The following is a 22,972-nucleotide window of genomic DNA, read 5'->3' as shown; positions in this document are numbered from 1 at the left end:
GGTCGGGCCATAAAAGTAGCAGTGAGCGATGGCCATGGACAGTGTGGAGACCCCGACCTGCGAGGGAACATCAGCGGCAGGTCGGGCCATAAAAGGAGCAGTGAGCGATGGCCATGGGCAGCGTGGCTGCATACCACGGCAAGGTACTGCGCGAGCTGATGCAGGAGGGCGACGGCAACCAAGAGTGAAGTCATCAAGGTCCAGGTCAGTGATTGGAGCGTGGGCAGATACAGCAGGAGCAGCGAGGTCGGGGTGAAGGAGCTGTGAGAGACTGTGGAGGGAGGTGATCGGGGCCCAGGGGAGGCATGAGTTCAGGGCCAGGGGCCCAGGGGCAGCATGGTCCAGCCCACACTGCGATATGTGTGCGCACTAGGCCCGTGCAGCAGAGCAGGTCTCCAGTTGTCTTGGGTAATCCTTGCCACTGGACCAAGACCTAGCTCTGTCAAGTCCGTGTGGTGGCTGGTGTGCAACGGTCCCCCCACGTTAAAAAATCCACGCAGAGACATCTTCCACCCTTCAACATGGAGTTCGGGATCGGGAATATTAGGTCCTTCATTGAAACACTTGTGAACTCGTCCTTTTTTTGGCGTTTCGAGGACCGCCTCTGATGATGATATCCGATGTATTCCTATGTAATGGTCCAGGGACAGTACCGTCACGATCATATTTTGTCCATGATGATATTTCAGGATAGGATGATATTTTGTGTCAAGTTCATTTGACGGTGACCTTCGCCTCATTTAGATGTTCCACCCATCAATCAACCAGGATGTGAAGCTGTTCAGCAACATCTTTTGTTGGCACCATTTAAAGATTTTGATTTATTTACACTAAAGATTTTAAATATGATTGAATTGACACAATATACCTATTTTTCTCTGTCATGTTCCTTCCCGCTTTCCTGAAGGCGTTAACTCTTTGGCAGAGCACAAGTTCCACAGACACCCCACATCCTCTGGGACCTGAACCAAGTGCCACATCTAACAGGTTCAGTGGGCACCAATCAGGAGCAGTGATACTGGCCCATCGTATACCTGTCCCACAGTGCTGAGGCCTATTACTACAGTGACCTATTGGTTGGCGGACAGGAAGCAGAGAGTCAGGATAAACAGGTCTTTTTCAGAATGGCAGGCAGTGACTAGTGGAGTGCCGCAGGGCTCAGTGCTGGGACCCCAGCTCTTTACAATATACATCAATGAATTGGATGAAAGAATTGAGTGTAATATCTCCAAGTTTGCAGATGACACTAAGCTGGGTAGCTGGGAGGACGCTACGAGGCTGCAGGGTGACTTGGACAGGTTAGGTGAGTGGAATTCCCTGCCGCAGAGAGTTGTTGATACCAGTTCATTGGATATATTCAAGAGGGAGTTAGATATGACGCTTACGGCTAAAGGGATCAAGGCATATGGAGAGAAATCAGGAAAGGGGTACTGAGGTGAATGATCAGCCATGATCTTGAATAGTGGTGCAGGCTCGAAGGGTCAAATGGCCTATTCCTGCACCTATTTTCCATGTTTCTATGTTTCTATCTTACAGAGAGTGCGTCAGTGTACAGACCATAATACTCTCTGTGGGCTAGATTCCTCGGTTTGCTATTTCTGGTGAAATTATCAACACATTTTTACTCATGTTGACTATTTCAAGAGAAACAACGAACAAAATCTTTCCCCTGTTTAATGAGAGCTGCTCTCTGCACTGGGCGATATCAATCTCACGTGGTCCTGGCAATCTCTCATCATTACATGTGAAATTATTTACCGAGAATCGTTTTGTTGACCCTTTTCTGCTCTTTGTCTCACTCACCTTTGATCCCAAATAGTTCGTACAGTTTCAGGGTTTTATTACTCGGCTGTGTTTGAGTTAAGATGAATGATCCCGCAAGTTTAAATGTGGGATTGTAAATTATCAGATTGATGGTACCAGAATCCTGCCGTACTTTCCTGTACAAGTCCTGATCTCCAGTCTGATCATTCCATTGTGCGTCCCACCGGCCCGAACTCCTCTTGTGAAAAGTTAGCAGCTGCTGCATTACTTGCCCTGAGTGTGCTTTCCATTCCCAGACAACAGGGCCATCCCCAGGATTGTCTGGTCCTTTTAATCGAATGTCAGCTCTCTCATCTAAAAAATAAATATGATTGGTGTTTCCTGTTGGAAAGAGAAACAATGTCAGCACTTTGATATCAAATCACAATTCCTTAATCCAATGTTAGTAATTATTTATTAGTTCATTTATTTACAGTCATATTTGTATATTTAACTGATCATGTTACCTTCACTGCAGTCACTATTACAGAGAAAAACAGAACAATTCCATTATACATTCAGTGTATCCATTACTAGAGTGATAAAACATACAGCATTACGACAATTATCAACATAAAAAGAGAGGAAATAGTTCATTCCAGGTTACAGGATATAAAGGCTCCAAATATCTTTAAAAAAATGTATTCATGGGATGTGATCGTCACTGCCAAGCCCGACATTTATTGTCCATCACTAACTGCCCCTTGAGAAGGTGGTGGTGAGCCGCCTTCTTGAACCGCTGCAGTCCGTGTGGTGAAGGTGCTCCCACAGTGCTGTTCGGGAGGGAGTTCCAGGATTGTGATCCAGCGACGATGAATGAACGGCCGATATATTTCAAGTCAGGATGGTGTGTGACTCGGAGGGGAACGTGGAGGTGGTGGTGTTCCCATGTGCCTCCTGCACTTGTCTATCGAGGTGGTAGAGGTCGCGGGTTTGCGAGTTGCTGCCGAAGAAGCCTTGAGAGTAGTCTGATCGGGCTGTAATTGGCCAGATTGGATTTGTCCTCCATTTGTGGACAGGACTTACCTGGGCAGTTTCCCACATTGTCAGGTCGATGCCAGTGTGGTAGCTGTACTGGAACAGCTTGGCTACAGACGCGGCTAGTTCTGGAGCACAAGTCTTCAGCACAACAGTCAGGATGCTGTCGGGACCTATAGCCTTTGCTGTATCCAGTGCGCACAGCCCTTTCTTGGTATCACGTGGAGTGAATCGACTTGGCTGAAGTCTGGCTTCTGTAATTGTTGGGACCTCAGGTGGAGGCCAATATGGATCATCCACTCGGCACTTCTGGCTGAAGATGGTTGTAAACGCTTCAGCCTTGTCTTTTCCACTCACGTGCTGGGTTCCGCCATCGTTGAGGATGGGGATATTCATGGAGACTCCTCCTCCAGTTGTTACATTCATGACTGGATGTGGCAGAACTGCAGAGCTTTGATCTGATCCGTTGATTGTGGGATCACTTAGCTCTGTCTATAGCATGCTGTTTCTGCTGTGTAGCATGTATGTAGTCTTGTGTTGCAGATTCTCCAGGTTGGCACCTCATTTTCAAGTACGCCTGGTGCTGCTCCTGGCATGCTGTTTCTCCACTCCTCATTGAACCAGGGTTGGTCTCCTGGCTCGATGGTAATGGTAAAGTGAGGGATATGTCGGGCCATGAGGTTACAGATTGTGGTGGAATACAATTCTGCTGCTGCTGATGGCCCACAGCCCCTCAGGGATGACCAGATTTGATCTTCTAGATCTGTTCTGAATCTATCCCGTTGAGTACGGTGGTAGTTCCACACAACACGATGGAGGGTGTCCTCAGTGTGAAGATGGGACTTTGTCTCCACAATGACTGTGTGGTGGTTACTGCTACCAATGCTGTCATGGACAGATGCATCTGTGACAGGTAGATTGGTGAGGATGAGGTCAAGTAGGTTGCTCTCTCGTGTTGGTTCTCTCACCACCTGCCGCAGGCCCAGTCTGGGAGCTATGTCCTTCAGGACTCGGCCAGTTCGGTCAGTAGTGGTGCTACCGAGCCGCTCCTGGTGATGGACATTGAAGTCCCCCACCCAGAGTACATTCTGTGCCCTTGCTACCCTCAGTGCTTCTACCAAGTGGTGTTGAACATGGAGGAGAACTGATTCATCAGCTGAGGGAGGGCGGTAGGTGGGAATCAGCAGGAGGTTTCTGTGTCCATGTTTGACCTGAAGCCATGAGACCTCATGGGGTCCGGAGTCAATGTTGAGGACTCCCAGGGCCACTCCCTCCGCACTGTATACCACTGAGCCAGCACCTCGGGTGGGTCTGTCCTGCCGCTGGGATGGTGATGGAGGAGTCTGGGACATTGGTTGAAAGGTATGATTGTGTGAGGCTGTTGCTTGACTGGTCAGTGGGACAGCTCTCACAATTTTACCACAAGTCCCCAGACATTGGTGAGGAGGACTTTGCCGGGTGGGCTGGGCTGGGTGGGCCGTTATCGTGCCCGAAGCCAGTGTCAAGGTCGATGTCGGATGGTCCGTCCGGTTTTATTCTTATTATTGTTTTTCGTAGCGGTTTGTTACAACTGAGTGGCTTGCTATGTGATTGCAGAGGGCAGTTAAGGGTCAACCACATCTGAGGCCTTGCAGAGAGCAAGGGGAGAGGCGTTGAAGTGTGTCAGCACTGTGTGGAGCATCCACATAGAGCTTCTTCAGTTCCCCAATAGTGCTCCGGGTCCCACCCCCAAAGGAAGTGCAGCGCGTGAGATTGTGTTCCACTTCCTGAGTGGGGCAATTCCGGGCGCTCAAAGTCCCGGCCCCAGAAACTTACTGCCTCCCTCATGTTCACTAACAGTGTGTCACCTACCTGTGACATTGCCTCCCTCATGTTCACTAACAGTGTGTCACCTACCTGCAACATTGCCTCCCTCATGTTCACTAACAGTGTGTCAACTACCTGCAACATTCCCTCCCTCATGTTCACTAACAGTGTGTCACCTACCTGTGACATTGCCTCCCTCATGTTCACTAACAGTGTGTCACCTACCTGCAACATTGCCTCCCTCATGTTCACTAACAGTGTGTCAACTACCTGCAACATTCCCTCCCTCATGTTCACTAACAGTGTGTCACCTACCTGTGACATTGCCTCCCTCATGTTCACTAACAGTGTGTCACCTACCTGTGACATTCCCTCCCTCATGTTCACTAATAGTGTGTCACCTACCTGTGACATTCCCTCCCTCATGTTCACTAACAGTGTGTCACCTACCTGTGACATTCCCTCCCTCATGTTCACTAACAGTGTGTCACCTACCTGTGACATTCCTCCCTCATGTTCACTAACAGTGTGTCACCTACCTGTGACATTCCCTCCCTCATGTTCACTAAGAGTGTGTCACCTACCTGTGACATTCCCTCCCTCATGTTCACTAACAGTGTGTCAACTACCTGTGATATTCCCTCCCTCATGTTCACCGACAATGTATCAGCCACCTGCGAAACTCCCTCGCTCATGTTCCCGCAGTGTTTCCATTTCCACTGAGAGTGTTGTTACTTCTCCCGACAGTCCTGATACCTCATCACCCACCCCACTATTGGTGTCCAGGAGTGATCGTGTAAGGTCAATGCTCTCCGCACTCATTGCCATCATCTGAACCACATCTGTTAGATCCTGCACCTGAGGAGAGCGCTGTCGAGCTCTCCTTCCCCTCCTCACCCTGGGTGTGGCTCACTACATCCCACTGGGACCCACAGCCTCGGACAGTGGGGCCCTGGGTGTGGCTCACTACATCCCACTGGGACCCACAGCCTCGGACAGTGGGGCCCTGGGTGTGGCTCACTACATCCCACTGGGACCCGCAGCCTCGGACAGTGGGGCCCTGGGTGTGGCTCACTACATCCCACTGGGACCCGCAGCCTCGGACAGTGGGGCCCTGGGTGTGGCTCACTACATCCCACTGGGACCCACAGCCTCGGACAGTGGGGCCCTGGGTGTGGCTCACTACATCCCACTGGGACCCACAGCCTCGGACAGTGGGGCCCTGGGTGTGGCTCACTGCATCCCACTGGGACCCGCAGCCTCGGACAGTGGGGCCCTGGGTGTGGCTCACTACATCCCACTGGGACCCACAGCCTCGGACAGTGGGGCCCTGGGTGTGGCTAACTGCATCCCACTGGGACCCGCAGCCTCGGACTGTGGGAACCCATGGAATGTCCCAGCAACACTCGTACCACTCAGGAAAAGGGTTGGCACCTCAATGGGGGACACCTGCACCTCCTCCAGAGTGAGTACAACCCCTCCCCCTCACCCTCATGCTCTTGGTCTGGAAGGTGGGATTGTCTCGTCTGCGTCTCAATCTTCTGCATCGTCAGGGTTGGCCTCAAGTTCTGCAAAATATAACAGAACACACAAATGGTTAGCAGCAGAGGAGGGGCCAGGGTGGGTGGTAGGAGTAGGCTCACACAGTGCAGGCAGCAGGCTGATTTGAAGGACCACGATGAATGATAGCACATTGCATTAACTGAAGTGTAGCTGATGGAGACATCCCCATGAACCGAAGTGTGGCTAGCCCGCGCGGTACTTAACATTTAGCAAAGGCAGACTGTGGAATTTGCAGGACTTACCCTCTCCCTCGAGTGTGGGCTCAGCTTGTGTCGTGGTGATTGCTTTTCTCCAGGCAGGACCCATCAAAGCAGTGAGCCTCTCTTCCAAGGGTGTCAGTGGGTGCAGGTTTACCAGGCTCCTCCTGTTCGAGTTCTTTCCCTTTTGTTGTGTGCCAGCTTCCTCTGCAAAGATGAAAACATAACTTTTGAGGGAGGGTGTCTTTCTGCTGGGTGGGACATGCAGCTGGTCACATTTACAAGTGAAATTCCATTGAATAAATGAAAATATTCCTTACACTGACTACTTGACCAAGGTCCTGCCACTTCTCTCTGCACCGACCTCCAGACCTCGGGGTGGTCAGCATTGCACCGTAATCTTCTGCAAGTTGGTTCCAGCGTTTCTTCATTTCTTTTGGTGAAACTTATATGTGACCTCTGCTGGTGTCCAGCTCGTGCCATCTGGCCTCAATCACAGTAACTAGTGCGTCCACTTCACCCTGTAAGGAATTCTAGGTCCTTGTGCCGCGTTGCATCTTGTATTGCAGCTCGGATTTTTCCAATGAGAATTAAAGTTCTCACACCCAACTGGTCCTTTACAAATGGCCGAAAGCAGACCGAGAGCTGTCCTGTACATGCGCGCCCATAGCAATCACGTCAAAAACGTTCATTTTTTTCACGCATGCGCAGAAGGGGGGCATTGTTTTTTCGGTGCAGACATTAGGCTCCACCCCCTGAAGATACAGGGCAGGCTGCGTGGCCCCAATTTCAAACAATAGAACGGGGAAACTTGCTGCTTATTTTTTTGGAGTTGAGGCGTAACTCTGGCAATACGCTAAAAAACGGCATTGGGGAAATTTGAGGCGAAAGACCTTACGTACTTCCTGAATACCCGCTGAATGAATTCATTAAACAGTGATACAGTAAAACTGTGATTGGTGGAAATAAGACACTTACTGTGTGTGAGAACAGACGGAAGGAGAAACACACAGAAACTGAACATCAAACCAGCTGACATTTTGCTGCAGACAAATCGTTGACTCATTTCACAGATTCACTCTCTTTCCCTGTAAGAAATACACACATAGATACAGATATATATTGTACCAGAAAACCACCAGACGTAAAACTGAGGCACATTTCTTCAATATGTTTAACACTTCGGACTGTGAAGAAAAATAAAACAGATAAAACAGCTTACCAAATGATTTCCTCACGCATGGGAACACCATCGCCTCCAAGTTCCCCTCCAAGTCACATGTCACCCTGTCGATATTCTTGAACTCCCTCCCTAAGGGCATTGTAGGAATATCTTTGCCACACGGACTGCAGCGGTTCAAGAAGGCGGCCCATCACCAGCTTCTCAAGGGCAACTAGAGATGGGCAAAAATGCCAGCCTTACCAGCGACGCCCATATCCCGAGAAGAATTATTAATGAAATATATTTGAAAGACCTTTACCAGGCCGTTATGCACCCCGGCAAAAAGGTATTACAGGATACCATCTCACAAACTGATGTAAAAACATAAACTACTGGTCGAGATTGGGGTTAAAAGAACTAGTTAGCAAAAGGAAAGTCTTGGTGTGACTATCACTAACACTGAGCCAAATCAGAGTTAACTTAGTTCCATCACACCTGACCACCGCTCCATTTTGCACCTCAGTTGTGTGATCTATTTGACAGCCTTCCCTCAGATTGGTGCTCTCTGCAGTGACCAATGAAACTCTTTGTAAATGAGATTGTATCAAATCAGCAGCCTGGAGTTGCAAGCTATCTTGAGGCTGAGACTCATAGGCCAAGAAACTCAATGGGGCAGCGCCCATTTTTTGGGCACAAGCTGGATCCCTAATCTTCCAATATGGTGGGCAGCGATGTCATAGGGTTGAGATGATTGGCTTGAAATTGTCACAACCATCGTCGTCGCTCATTCCCACTGATACCAGTTTTACAGGGGCTCCTTACTGCCTCACTTGGTTAAATGCTGTCTTGATTTCAAGCACAGTATATAAGTACCAGTTCTTTCTCTCTAATGCGTGTGTGCATGCACATACACGTGTGTGCGTGTGTGGAACTGGGTTGGAGTGAAGCTGAAGAGACACCATTCCTTGTACAAGATCTCCCACTTTGTGCTTATTCTCTCAGCAGCATTTCTTGTTCTCTACATCTCAGGCAGAATCTATACAAGTAACTGATTCGCTCCAGGATTCGGTTCTCTCTGATGGATACAAAGATAATTGCTCACTATATTCTTCAATGGTGTCACTCCTTTCTATAGAGACATTGAAGATTACATCAGAGGAAGTTGTCCCGTTGTGTCTGTGCCAGCACTTTGCTCGAACAATCCAAAAACTAATCCCACTGCCCCACTCACTCTCACAGCCCTAAATCTTACCCCGCTTCAAATATTTATCCAATTTTCCCTTAAAGATGCACAAACGTATCTGTGAGAGTGTTCCACTGAGCCACGGCTGACACCTTATATACAGAGTCTTGTGTCTGAAAGTTAGGTGAAACTAATCATTTTTATATTTAGTGTTACAAATAAAACGTAGAATACCAACTCCGAAACACGAGCTAAAATGTTTTCTTATGAATCTTTGAAATGTCGGACAATAATGAAATGGTGGTGGGCTTGTTTAATTGGTCCTGACTTTGGTCATGTGAGAGACCCAAAGCAGTAGATAGTTATCTTAGTGTCACTGTTTCGCATTAACCACATTTACATCCTTCACTGAACTGTCAAGGCCCAGGTAACTGTAAATGGGAAGTAATCCTTCCGTTTAAATATTTCCAAACAGAATTCTTGAAAGGCAGTAGGGGTTAAATTGAATAACCCCTGAGAACGTGATAGAGCGTTCTCATCTCTATCAATCAGGACTCAACCCAAACATTCATGTGTTTCACCTCACCCTCACACACTTAGCACTTTTGCAAGCCTCCAACCTACATCTCACAGCTTGCACACACAGGCAGCTATTCAACCATGTCAGTCACATCACCCAGACAGATTGCACAATACTCACTGACACACTTCCATCTTTCTCGGTGGAGAAGGTAATGCAGAACCGGATGAAGCAGGGACTAACCGGAGAGAGTGAGGCGTGCCTGCATGTTGGAACCTCTATGGAGATACGATGCTGGCCATTTTGGGAAGGGCCATTGTTGAGGCCGTGGCCACCAGCGGGGCTGAGACCATTGAAGATAAGGGCATCCACATTCCTAATCCTCCTTCTCTCATCCCACCTCTGTCCCATCCCACAATCTCTTCTGACTGATGAGCTGCAGATGGTGTAAACAAGCACTTCTTACTTTCTCTTCGCCCCTCACCACAACCCTTCACGTGTCACTTTTCATTTGAAATAGCCAGGAACTACAAGCTGCCCAGACAGTGGAGGCAGAGCAGGAAGACACACCGTCACTGGGTTTCACAGTCGCAGCCACCAGCTCACATACTGACATTGTGTGTAATTGCGAGAGGAAAGAGGTGGGATCTGCACACGGTGAGACACTGGGCACAAGTGCGCTGCAGCCAGGGCAGGGGGAAATGACAGCTCAGGTAGCAGCTCGCCGCAGGTTGAGGTCACGCACTAGTTCTGATACAGAGGACTCAGCTAATGACTTCGATGGGCCAGGCTACACCAGAGGCTGCTGGGTGGACACACCGGAAAGCCTGCCAGAAGCCTATCTTCAATGTTAAGGAGCATGGACAACTCAGGCACTAACTTGGCACAGGGCTTTGTGCAGAGCTTGGAGCCCATCATTTCCAACATGGAACGGGTGGCTACCTCCAGCAGCACACCTGTGGAACCAACCAGGACGCAGCGTCTGATGGCCAATGTCCCAGCATCCATTGCAACACAAGCAGCACCCACCCAAAGTCTGAGTGTTGCAGAGGAAGCTCAGACTGTTGTCAGGCAATCTCAGCTTGTGGTCATTGGATCCTCAGACTGTTGTCAGGCAATCTCAGCTTGTGGTCATTGGATCCTCAGACTGTTGTCAGGCAATCTCAGCTTGTGGTCATTGGATCCTCAGACTGTTGTCAGGCAATCTCAGCTTGTGGTCATTGGATCCTCAGACTGTTGTCAGGTAATCTCAGCTTGTGGTCATTGGATCCTCAGACTGTTGTCAGGCAATCTCAGCTTGTGGTCATTGGATCCTCAGACTGTTGTCAGGTAATCTCAGCTTGTGGTCATTGGCAGCTCAGACTGTTGTCAGGTAATCTCAGCCTGTGGTCATTGGATCCTCAGACTGTTGTCAGGTAATCTCAGCTTGTGGTCATTGGATCCTCAGACTGTTGTCAGGCAATCTCAGCTTGTGGTCATTGGATCCTCAGACTGTTGTCAGGCAATCTCAGCTTGTGGTCATTGGATCCTCAGACTGTTGTCAGGTAATCTCAGCGTGTGGTCATTGGATCCTCAGACTGTTGTCAGGTAATCTCAGCTTGTGGTCATTGGATCCTCAGACTGTTGTCAGGTAATCTCAGCTTGTGGTCATTGGATCCTCAGACTGTTGTCAGGCAATCTCAGCTTGTGGTCATTGGCAGGTCAGACTGTTGTCAGACAATCTCAGCGTGTGGTCATTGGATCCTCAGACTGTTGTCAGGTAATCTCAGCGTGTGGTCATTGGATCCTCAGACTGTTGTCAAGCAATCTCAGCTTCTGGTCATTGGCAGCTCAGACTGTTGTCAGGCAATCTCAGCTTGTGGTCATTGGCAGCTCAGACTGTTGTCAGGCAATCTCAGCTTGTGGTCATTGGATCCTCAGACTGTTGTCAGGTAATCTCAGCGTGTGGTCATTGGATCCTCAGACTGTTGTCAGGCAATCTCAGCTTGTGGTCATTGGATCCTCAGACTGTTGTCAGGTAATCTCAGCTTGTGGTCATTGGATCCTCAGACTGTTGTCAGGTAATCTCAGCTTGTGGTCATTGGATCCTCAGACTGTTGTCAGTCAATCTCAGCTTGTGGTCATTGGATCCTCAGACTGTTGTCAGGTAATCTCAGCTTGTGGTCATTGGATCCTCAGACTGTTGTCAGGCAATCTCAGCGTGTGATCATTGGATCCTCAGACTGTTGTCAGGTAATCTCAGCGTGTGGTCATTGGCAGCTCAGACTGTTGTCAGGTAATCTCAGCGTGTGGTCATTGGATCCTCATACTGTTGTCAGGCAATCTCAGCTTGTGGTCATTGGATCCTCAGACTGTTGTCAGGCAATCTCAGCTTGTTGTCATTGGATCCTCAGACTGTTGTCAGGTAATCTCACTTTGTGGTCATTGGATCCTCAGACTGTTGTCAGGCAATCTCAGCTTGTGGTCATTTGATCCTCAGACTGTTGTCAGGTAATCTCAGCTTGTGGTCATTGGATCCTCAGACTGTTGTCAGGCAATCTCAGCTTGCGGTCATTGGAGGCTCAGACTGTTGTCAGGTAATCTCAGCTTGTGGTCATTGGATCCTCAGACTGTTGTCAGGCAATCTCAGCCTGTGGTCATTGGATCCTCAGACTGTTGTCAGGCAATCTCAGCTTGTGGTCATTGGAGGCTCAGACTGTTGTCAGGTAATCTCAGCTTGTGGTCATTGGATCCTCAGCCTGTTGTCAGGTAATCTCAGCTTGTGGTCATTGGATCCTCAGACTGTTGTCAGGTAATCTCAGCTTGTGGTCATTGGATCCTCAGACTATTGTCAGGCAATCTCAGCGTGTGATCATTGGATCCTCAGACTGTTGTCAGGTAATCTCAGCGTGTGGTCATTGGCAGCTCAGACTGTTGTCAGGTAATCTCAGCGTGTGGTCATTGGATCCTCAGACTGTTGTCAGGCAATCTCAGCTTGTGGTCATTGGATCCTCAGACTGTTGTCAGGTAATCTCAGCTTGTGGTCATTGGATCCTCAGACTGTTGTCAGGCAATCTCAGCTTGTGGTCATTGGAGGCTGACTGTTGTCAGGTAATCTAAGCTTGTGGTCATTGGATCCTCAGACTGTTGTCAGGCAATCTCAGCTTGTGGTCATTGGATCCTCAGACTGTTGTCAGGCAATCTCAGCTTGTGGTCATTGGAGGCTCAGACTGTTGTCAGGTAATCTCAGCTTGTGGTCATTGGATCCTCAGACTGTTGTCAGGTAATCTCAGCTTGTGGTCATTGGATCCTCAGACTGTTGTCTGTCAATCTCAGCTTGTGGTCATTGGATCCTCAGACTGTTGTCAGGTAATCTCAGCTTGTGGTCATTGGATCCTCAGACTATTGTCAGGCAATCTCAGCGTGTGATCATTGGATCCTCAGACTGTTGTCAGGTAATCTCAGCGTGTGGTCATTGGCAGCTCAGACTGTTGTCAGGTAATCTCAGCGTGTGGTCATTGGATCCTCAGACTGTTGTCAGGCAATCTCAGCTTGTGGTCATTGGATCCTCAGACTGTTGTCAGGTAATCTCAGCGTGTGGTCATTGGATCCTCAGACTGTTGTCAGGCAATCTCAGCTTGTGGTCATTGGATCCTCAGACTGTTGTCAGGTAATCTCAGCGTGTGGTCATTGGATCCTCAGACTGTTGTCAGGCAATCTCAGCTTGTGGTCATTGGATCCTCAGACTGTTGTCAGGCAATCTCAGCTGGTGGTCAGTGGATCCTCAGACTGTTGTCAGGTAATCTCAGCGTGTGGTCATTGGATCCTCAGACTGTTGTCAGGTAATCTCAGCTTGTGGTCATTGGATCCTCAGACTGTTGTCAGGTAATCTCAGCTTGTGGTCATTGGATCCTCAGACTGTTGTCAGGCAATCTCAGCTTGTGGTCATTGGCAGGTCAGACTGTTGTCAGACAATCTCAGCGTGTGGTCATTGGATCCTCAGACTGTTGTCAGGTAATCTCAGCTTGTGGTCATTGGATCCTCAGACTGTTGTCAGTCAATCTCAGCTTGTGGTCATTGGATCCTCAGACTGTTGTCAGGTAATCTCAGCTTGTGGTCATTGGATCCTCAGACTGTTGTCAAGCAATCTCAGCTTCTGGTCATTGGCAGCTCAGACTGTTGTCAGGCAATCTCAGCTTGTGGTCATTGGCAGCTCAGACTGTTGTCAGGCAATCTCAGCTTGTGGTCATTGGATCCTCAGACTGTTGTCAGGTAATCTCAGCGTGTGGTCATTGGATCCTCAGACTGTTGTCAGGCAATCTCAGCTTGTGGTCATTGGATCCTCAGACTGTTGTCAGGTAATCTCAGCGTGTGGTCATTGGATCCTCAGACTGTTGTCAGGTAATCTCAGCTTGTGGTCATTGGATCCTCAGACTGTTGTCAGGTAATCTCAGCTTGTGGTCATTGGATCCTCAGACTGTTGTCAGTCAATCTCAGCTTGTGGTCATTGGATCCTCAGACTGTTGTCAGGTAATCTCAGCTTGTGGTCATTGGATCCTCAGACTGTTGTCAGGCAATCTCAGCGTGTGATCATTGGATCCTCAGACTGTTGTCAGGTAATCTCAGCGTGTGGTCATTGGCAGCTCAGACTGTTGTCAGGTAATCTCAGCGTGTGGTCATTGGATCCTCATACTGTTGTCAGGCAATCTCAGCTTGTGGTCATTGGATCCTCAGACTGTTGTCAGGCAATCTCAGCTTGTTGTCATTGGATCCTCAGACTGTTGTCAGGTAATCTCAGCTTGTGGTCATTGGATCCTCAGACTGTTGTCAGGCAATCTCAGCTTGTGGTCATTGGATCCTCAGACTGTTGTCAGGTAATCTCAGCTTGTGGTCATTGGATCCTCAGACTGTTGTCAGGCAATCTCAGCTTGTGGTCATTGGAGGCTCAGACTGTTGTCAGGTAATCTCAGCTTGTGGTCATTGGATCCTCAGACTGTTGTCAGGCAATCTCAGCGTGTGATCATTGGATCCTCAGACTGTTGTCAGGTAATCTCAGCGTGTGGTCATTGGCAGCTCAGACTGTTGTCAGGCAATCTCAGCTTGTGGTCATTGGATCCTCAGACTGTTGTCAGGAAATCTCAGCTTGTGGTCATTGGATCCTCAGACTGTTGTCAGGCAATCTCAGCTTGTGGTCATTGGAGGCTCAGACTGTTGTCAGGTAATCTCAGCTTGTGGTCATTGGATCCTCAGACTGTTGTCAGGCAATCTCAGCTTGTGGTCATTGGATCCTCAGACTGTTGTCAGGCAATCTCAGCTTGTGGTCATTGGAGGCTCAGACTGTTGTCAGGTAATCTCAGCTTGTGGTCATTGGATCCTCAGACTGTTGTCAGGTAATCTCAGCTTGTGGTCATTGGATCCTCAGACTGTTGTCAGTCAATCTCAGCTTGTGGTCATTGGATCCTCAGACTGTTGTCAGGTAATCTCAGCTTGTGGTCATTGGATCCTCAGACTATTGTCAGGCAAGCTCAGCGTGTGATCATTGGATCCTCAGACTGTTGTCAGGTAATCTCAGCGTGTGGTCATTGGCAGCTCAGACTGTTGTCAGGTAATCTCAGCGTGTGGTCATTGGATCCTCAGACTGTTGTCAGGCAATCTCAGCTTGTGGTCATTGGATCCTCAGACTGTTGTCAGGTAATCTCAGCGTGTGGTCATTGGATCCTCAGACTGTTGTCAGGCAATCTCAGCTTGTGGTCATTGGATCCTCAGACTGTTGTCAGGTAATCTCAGCTTGTGGTCATTGGATCCTCAGACTGTTGTCAGGTAATCTCAGCGTGTGGTCATTGGATCCTCAGACTGTTGTCAGGTAATCTCAGCTTGTGGTCATTGGATCCTCAGACTGTTGTCAGGTAATCTCAGCTTGTGGTCATTGGATCCTCAGACTGTTGTCAGGCAATCTCAGCTTGTGGTCATTGGCAGGTCAGACTGTTGTCAGACAATCTCAGCGTGTGGTCATTGGATCCTCAGACTGTTGTCAGGTAATCTCAGCTTGTGGTCATTGGATCCTCAGACTGTTGTCAGTCAATCTCAGCTTGTGGTCATTGGATCCTCAGACTGTTGTCAGGTAATCTCAGCTTGTGGTCATTGGATCCTCAGACTGTTGTCAGGCAATCTCAGCGTGTGATCATTGGATCCTCAGACTGTTGTCAGGTAATCTCAGCTTGTGGTCATTGGCAGCTCAGACTGTTGTCAGGTAATCTCAGCCTGTGGTCATTGGATCCTCAGACTGTTGTCAGGTAATCTCAGCTTGTGGTCATTGGATCCTCAGACTGTTGTCAGGCAATCTCAGCTTGTGGTCATTGGCAGCTCAGACTGTTGTCAGGCAATCTCAGCTTGTGGTCATTGGATCCTCAGACTGTTGTCAGGTAATCTCAGCGTGTGGTCATTGGATCCTCAGACTGTTGTCAGGCAATCTCAGCTTGTGGTCATTGGATCCTCAGACTGTTGTCAGGTAATCTCAGCTTGTGGTCATTGGATCCTCAGACTGTTGTCAGGTAATCTCAGCTTGTGGTCATTGGATCCTCAGACTGTTGTCAGTCAATCTCAGCTTGTGGTCATTGGATCCTCAGACTGTTGTCAGGTAATCTCAGCTTGTGGTCATTGGATCCTCAGACTGTTGTCAGGCAATCTCAGCGTGTGATCATTGGATCCTCAGACTGTTGTCAGGTAATCTCAGCGTGTGGTCATTGGCAGCTCAGACTGTTGTCAGGTAATCTCAGCGTGTGGTCATTGGATCCTCATACTGTTGTCAGGCAATCTCAGCTTGTGGTCATTGGATCCTCAGACTGTTGTCAGGCAATCTCAGCTTGTTGTCATTGGATCCTCAGACTGTTGTCAGGTAATCTCACTTTGTGGTCATTGGATCCTCAGACTGTTGTCAGGCAATCTCAGCTTGTGGTCATTTGATCCTCAGACTGTTGTCAGGTAATCTCAGCTTGTGGTCATTGGATCCTCAGACTGTTGTCAGGCAATCTCATCTTGCGGTCATTGGAGGCTCAGACTGTTGTCAGGTAATCTCAGCTTGTGGTCATTGGATCCTCAGACTGTTGTCAGGCAATCTCAGCCTGTGGTCATTGGATCCTCAGACTGTTGTGAGGCAATCTCAGCTTGTGGTCATTGGAGGCTCAGACTGTTGTCAGGTAATCTCAGCTTGTGGTCATTGGATCCTCAGCGTGTTGTCAGGTAATCTCAGCTTGTGGTCATTGGATCCTCAGACTGTTGTCAGGTAATCTCAGCTTGTGGTCATTGGATCCTCAGACTATTGTCAGGCAATCTCAGCGTGTGATCATTGGATCCTCAGACTGTTGTCAGGTAATCTCAGCGTGTGGTCATTGGCAGCTCAGACTGTTGTCAGGTAATCTCAGCGTGTGGTCATTGGATCCTCAGACTGTTGTCAGGCAATCTCAGCTTGTGGTCATTGGATCCTCAGACTGTTGTCAGGTAATCTCAGCTTGTGGTCATTGGATCCTCAGACTGTTGTCAGGCAATCTCAGCTTATGGTCATTGGAGGCTGACTGTTGTCAGGTAATCTAAGCTTGTGGTCATTGGATCCTCAGACTGTTGTCAGGCAATCTCAGCTTGTGGTCATTGGATCCTCAGACTGTTGTCAGGCAATCTCAGCTTGTGGTCATTGGAGGCTCAGACTTTTGTCAGGTAATCTCAGCTTGTGGTCATTGGATCCTCAGACTGTTGTCAGGTAATCTCAGCTTGTGGTCATTGGATCCTCAGACTGTTGTCTGTCAATCTCAGCTTGTGGTCATTGGATCCTCAGACTGTTGTCAGGTAATCTCAGCTTGTGGTCATTGGATCCTCAGACTATTGTCAGGCAATCTCAGCGTGTGATCATTGGATCCTCAGACTGTTGTCAGGTAATCTCAGCGTGTGGTCATTGGCAGCTCAGACTGTTGTCAGGTAATCTCAGCGTGTGGTCATTGGATCCTCAGACTGTTGTCAGGCAATCTCAGCTTGTGGTCATTGGATCCTCAGACTGTTGTCAGGTAATCTCAGCGTGTGGTCATTGGATCCTCAGACTGTTGTCAGGCAATCTCAGCTTGTGGTCATTGGATCCTCAGACTGTTGTCAGGTAATCTCAGCGTGTGGTCATTGGTTCCTCAGACTGTTGTCAGGCAATCTCAGCTTGTGGTCATTGGATCCTCAGACTGTTGTCAGGCAATCTCAGCTGGTGGTCATTGGATCCTCAGACTGTTGTCAGGTAATCTCAGCGTGTGGTCATTGGATCCTCAGACTGTTGTCAGGTAATCTCAGCTTGTGGTCATTGGATCCTCAGACTGTTGTCAGGTAATCTCAGCTTGTGGTCATTGGATCCTCAGACTGTTGTCAGGCAATCTCAGCTTGTGGTCATTGGCAGGTCAGACTGTTGTCAGACAATCTCAGCGTGTGGTCATTGGATCCTCAGACTGTTGTCAGGTAATCTCAGCTTGTGGTCATTGGATCCTCAGACTGTTGTCAGTCAATCTCAGCTTGTGGTCATTGGATCCTCAGACTGTTGTCAGGTAATCTCAGCTTGTGGTCATTGGATCCTCAGACTGTTGTCAGGCAATCTCAGCGTGTGATCATTGGATCCTCAGACTGTTGTCAGGCAATCTCAGCTTGTGGTCATTGGATCCTCAGACTGTTGTCAGGTAATCTCAGCATGTGGTCATTGGATCCTCAGACTGTTGTCAGGTAATCTCAGCTTGTGGTCATTGGATCCTCAGACTGTTGTCAGGTAATCTCAGCTTGTGGTCATTGGATCCTCAGACTGTTGTCAGGCAATCTCAGCTTGTGGTCATTGGCAGGTCAGACTGTTGTCAGACAATCTCAGCGTGTGGTCATTGGATCCTCAGACTGTTGTCAGGTAATCTCAGCGTGTGGTCATTGGATCCTCAGACTGTTGTCAAGCAATCTCAGCTTCTGGTCATTGGCAGCTCAGACTGTTGTCAGGCAATCTCAGCTTGTGGTCATTGGCAGCTCAGACTGTTGTCAGGCAATCTCAGCTTGTGGTCATTGGATCCTCAGGCTGTTGTCAGGTAATCTCAGCGTGTGGTCATTGGATCCTCAGACTGTTGTCAGGCAATCTCAGCTTGTGGTCATTGGATCCTCAGACTGTTGTCAGGTAATCTCAGCGTGTGGTCATTGGATCCTCAGACTGTTGTCAGGTAATCTCAGCTTGTGGTCATTGGATCCTCAGACTGTTGTCAGGTAATCTCATCTTGTGGTCATTGGATCCTCAGACTGTTGTCAGTCAATCTCAGCTTGTGGTCATTGGATCCTCAGACTGTTGTCAGGTAATCTCAGCTTGTGGTCATTGGATCCTCAGACTGTTGTCAGGCAATCTCAGCGTGTGATCATTGGATCCTCAGACTGTTGTCAGGTAATCTCAGCGTGTGGTCATTGGCAGCTCAGACTGTTGTCAGGTAATCTCAGCGTGTGGTCATTGGATCCTCATACTGTTGTCAGGCAATCTCAGCTTGTGGTCATTGGATCCTCAGACTGTTGTCAGGCAATCTCAGCTTGTTGTCATTGGATCCTCAGACTGTTGTCAGGTAATCTCAGCTTGTGGTCATTGGATCCTCAGACTGTTGTCAGGCAATCTCAGCTTGTGGTCATTGGATCCTCAGACTGTTGTCAGGTAATCTCAGCTTGTGGTCATTGGATCCTCAGACTGTTGTCAGGCAATCTCAGCTTGTGGTCATTGGAGGCTCAGACTGTTGTCAGGTAATCTCAGCTTGTGGTCATTGGATCCTCAGACTGTTGTCAGGCAATCTCAGCGTGTGATCATTGGATCCTCAGACTGTTGTCAGGTAATCTCAGCGTGTGGTCATTGGCAGCTCAGACTGTTGTCAGGCAATCTCAGCTTGTGGTCATTGGATCCTCAGACTGTTGTCAGGAAATCTCAGCTTGTGGTCATTGGATCCTCAGACTGTTGTCAGGCAATCTCAGCTTGTGGTCATTGGAGGCTCAGACTGTTGTCAGGTAATCTCAGCTTGTGGTCATTGGATCCTCAGACTGTTGTCAGGCAATCTCAGCTTGTGGTCATTGGATCCTCAGACTGTTGTCAGGCAATCTCAGCTTGTGGTCATTGGAGGCTCAGACTGTTGTCAGGTAATCTCAGCTTGTGGTCATTGGATCCTCAGACTGTTGTCAGGTAATCTCAGCTTGTGGTCATTGGATCCTCAGACTGTTGTCAGTCAATCTCAGCTTGTGGTCATTGGATCCTCAGACTGTTGTCAGGTAATCTCAGCTTGTGGTCATTGGATCCTCAGACTATTGTCAGGCAAGCTCAGCGTGTGATCATTGGATCCTCAGACTGTTGTCAGGTAATCTCAGCGTGTGGTCATTGGCAGCTCAGACTGTTGTCAGGTAATCTCAGCGTGTGGTCATTGGATCCTCAGACTGTTGTCAGGCAATCTCAGCTTGTGGTCATTGGATCCTCAGACTGTTGTCAGGTAATCTCAGCGTGTGGTCATTGGATCCTCAGACTGTTGTCAGGCAATCTCAGCTTGTGGTCATTGGATCCTCAGACTGTTGTCAGGTAATCTCAGCGTGTGGTCATTGGATCCTCAGACTGTTGTCAGGCAATCTCAGCTTGTGGTCATTGGATCCTCAGACTGTTGTCAGGCAATCTCAGCTTGTGGTCATTGGATCCTCAGACTGTTGTCAGGTAATCTCAGCGTGTGGTCATTGGATCCTCAGACTGTTGTCAGGTAATCTCAGCTTGTGGTCATTGGATCCTCAGACTGTTGTCAGGTAATCTCAGCTTGTGGTCATTGGATCCTCAGACTGTTGTCAGGCAATCTCAGCTTGTGGTCATTGGCAGGTCAGACTGTTGTCAGACAATCTCAGTGTGTGGTCATTGGATCCTCAGACTGTTGTCAGGTAATCTCAGCTTGTGGTCATTGGATCCTCAGACTGTTGTCAGTCAATCTCAGCTTGTGGTCATTGGATCCTCAGACTGTTGTCAGGTAATCTCAGCTTGTGGTCATTGGATCCTCAGACTGTTGTCAGGCAATCTCAGCGTGTGATCATTGGATCCTCAGACTGTTGTCAGGTAATCTCAGCGTGTGGTCATTGGCAGTTCAGACTGTTGTCAGGTAATCTCAGCGTGTGGTCATTGGATCCTCATACTGTTGTCAGGCAATCTCAGCTTGTGGTCATTGGATCCTCAGACTGTTGTCAGGTAATCTCAGCTTGTTGTCATTGGATCCTCAGACTGTTGTCAGGTAATCTCAGCTTGTGGTCATTGGATCCTCAGCCTGTTGTCAGCTAATCTCAGCTTGTGGTCATTGGATCCTCAGACTGTTGTCAGGTAATCTCAGCTTGTGGTCATTGGATCCTCAGACTATTGTCAGGCAATCTCAGCGTGTGATCATTGGATCCTCAGACTGTTGTCAGGTAATCTCAGCGTGTGGTCATTGGCAGCTCAGACTGTTGTCAGGTAATCTCAGCGTGTGGTCATTGGATCCTCAGACTGTTGTCAGGCAATCTCAGCTTGTGGTCATTGGATCCTCAGACTGTTGTCAGGTAATCTCAGCTTGTGGTCATTGGATCCTCAGACTGTTGTCAGGCAATCTCAGCTTGTGGTCATTGGAGGCTCAGACTGTTGTCAGGTAATCTAAGCTTGTGGTCATTGGATCCTCAGACTGTTGTCAGGCAATCTCAGCTTGTGGTCATTGGATCCTCAGACTGTTGTCAGGCAATCTCAGCTTGTGGTCATTGGAGGCTCAGACTGTTGTCAGGTAATCTCAGCTTGTGGTCATTGGATCCTCAGACTGTTGTCAGGTAATCTCAGCTTGTGGTCATTGGATCCTCAGACTGTTGTCAGTCAATCTCAGCTTGTGGTCATTGGATCCTCAGACTGTTGTCAGGTAATCTCAGCTTGTGGTCATTGGATCCTCAGACTATTGTCAGGCAATCTCAGCGTGTGATCATTGGATCCTCAGACTGTTGTCAGGTAATCTCAGCGTGTGGTCATTGGCAGCTCAGACTGTTGTCAGGTAATCTCAGCGTGTGGTCATTGGATCCTCAGACTGTTGTCAGGCAATCTCAGCTTGTGGTCATTGGATCCTCAGACTGTTGTCAGGTAATCTCAGCGTGTGGTCATTGGATCCTCAGACTGTTGTCAGGCAATCTCAGCTTGTGGTCATTGGATCCTCAGACTGTTGTCAGGTAATCTCAGCGTGTGGTCATTGGATCCTCAGACTGTTGTCAGGCAATCTCAGCTTGTGGTCATTGGATCCTCAGACTGTTGTCAGGCAATCTCAGCTGGTGGTCATTGGATCCTCAGACTGTTGTCAGGTAATCTCAGCGTGTGGTCATTGGATCCTCAGACTGTTGTCAGGTAATCTCAGCTTGTGGTCATTGGATCCTCAGACTGTTGTCAGGTAATCTCAGCTTGTGGTCATTGGATCCTCAGACTGTTGTCAGGCAATCTCAGCTTGTGGTCATTGGCAGGTCAGACTGTTGTCAGACAATCTCAGCGTGTGGTCATTGGATCCTCAGACTGTTGTCAGGTAATCTCAGCTTGTGGTCATTGGATCCTCAGACTGTTGTCAGTCAATCTCAGCTTGTGGTCATTGGATCCTCAGACTGTTGTCAGGTAATCTCAGCTTGTGGTCATTGGATCCTCAGACTGTTGTCAGGCAATCTCAGCGTGTGATCATTGGATCCTCAGACTGTTGTCAGGCAATCTCAGCTTGTGGTCATTGGATCCTCAGACTGTTGTCAGGTAATCTCAGCGTGTGGTCATTGGATCCTCAGACTGTTGTCAGGTAATCTCAGCTTGTGGTCATTGGATCCTCAGACTGTTGTCAGGTAATCTCAGCGTGTGGTCATTGGATCCTCAGACTGTTGTCAGGCAATCTCAGCTTGTGGTCATTGGCAGGTCAGACTGTTGTCAGACAATCTCAGCGTGTGGTCATTGGATCCTCAGACTGTTGTCAGGTAATCTCAGCGTGTGGTCATTGGATCCTCAGACTGTTGTCAAGCAATCTCAGCTTCTGGTCATTGGCAGCTCAGACTGTTGTCAGGCAATCTCAGCTTGTGGTCATTGGCAGCTCAGACTGTTGTCAGGCAATCTCAGCTTGTGGTCATTGGATCCTCAGACTGTTGTCAGGTAATCTCAGCGTGTGGTCATTGGATCCTCAGACTGTTGTCAGGCAATCTCAGCTTGTGGTCATTGGATCCTCAGACTGTTGTCAGGCAATCTCAGCGTGTGATCATTGGATCCTCAGACTGTTGTCAGGTAATCTCAGCGTGTGGTCATTGGCAGCTCAGACTGTTGTCAGGTAATCTCAGCGTGTGGTCATTGGATCCTCATACTGTTGTCAGGCAATCTCAGCTTGTGGTCATTGGATCCTCAGACTGTTGTCAGGCAATCTCAGCTTGTTGTCATTGGATCCTCAGACTGTTGTCAGGTAATCTCAGCTTGTGGTCATTGGATCCTCAGACTGTTGTCAGGCAATCTCAGCGTGTGATCATTGGATCCTCAGACTGTTGTCAGGTAATCTCAGCGTGTGGTCATTGGCAGCTCAGACTGTTGTCAGGCAATCTCAGCTTGTGGTCATTGGAGGCTCAGACTGTTGTCAGGTAATCTCAGCTTGTGGTCATTGGATCCTCAGACTGTTGTCAGGCAATCTCAGCTTGTGGTCATTGGATCCTCAGACTGTTGTCAGGCAATCTCAGCTTGTGGTCATTGGAGGCTCAGACTGTTGTCAGGTAATCTC

General features: G+C 48.6%; 1 protein-coding gene across 3 annotated transcripts in view; it reads right to left on the bottom strand.

Moving 5' to 3' along the window:
* LOC139273630 (mast/stem cell growth factor receptor kita-like) overlaps positions 1 to 22,972 on the bottom strand; it is a 49,364-nt gene that overhangs the window by 9,683 nt on the left and 16,709 nt on the right. For 2 of the 3 annotated variants that reach the window (XM_070890718.1, XM_070890650.1), the window contains exons 2-3: positions 7,326 to 7,435; positions 1,804 to 2,145 (exon numbers count right to left, since the gene is read on the bottom strand). In XM_070890718.1, the coding sequence (XP_070746819.1) occupies positions 1,804 to 2,145; positions 7,326 to 7,413 (430 nt within the window). In that variant the 5' untranslated portion in view covers positions 7,414 to 7,435. The remainder of the gene's footprint in view (positions 1 to 1,803; positions 2,146 to 7,325; positions 7,436 to 22,972) is intronic. The other variant, XM_070890776.1, reaches the window with a different exon arrangement.

This window comes from Pristiophorus japonicus, chromosome 1 (genome assembly GCF_044704955.1).
Source record: "Pristiophorus japonicus isolate sPriJap1 chromosome 1, sPriJap1.hap1, whole genome shotgun sequence".
Lineage (NCBI taxonomy): Eukaryota > Metazoa > Chordata > Chondrichthyes > Pristiophoridae > Pristiophorus > Pristiophorus japonicus.
This window is presented reverse-complemented; position numbering and strand designations above follow the sequence as displayed.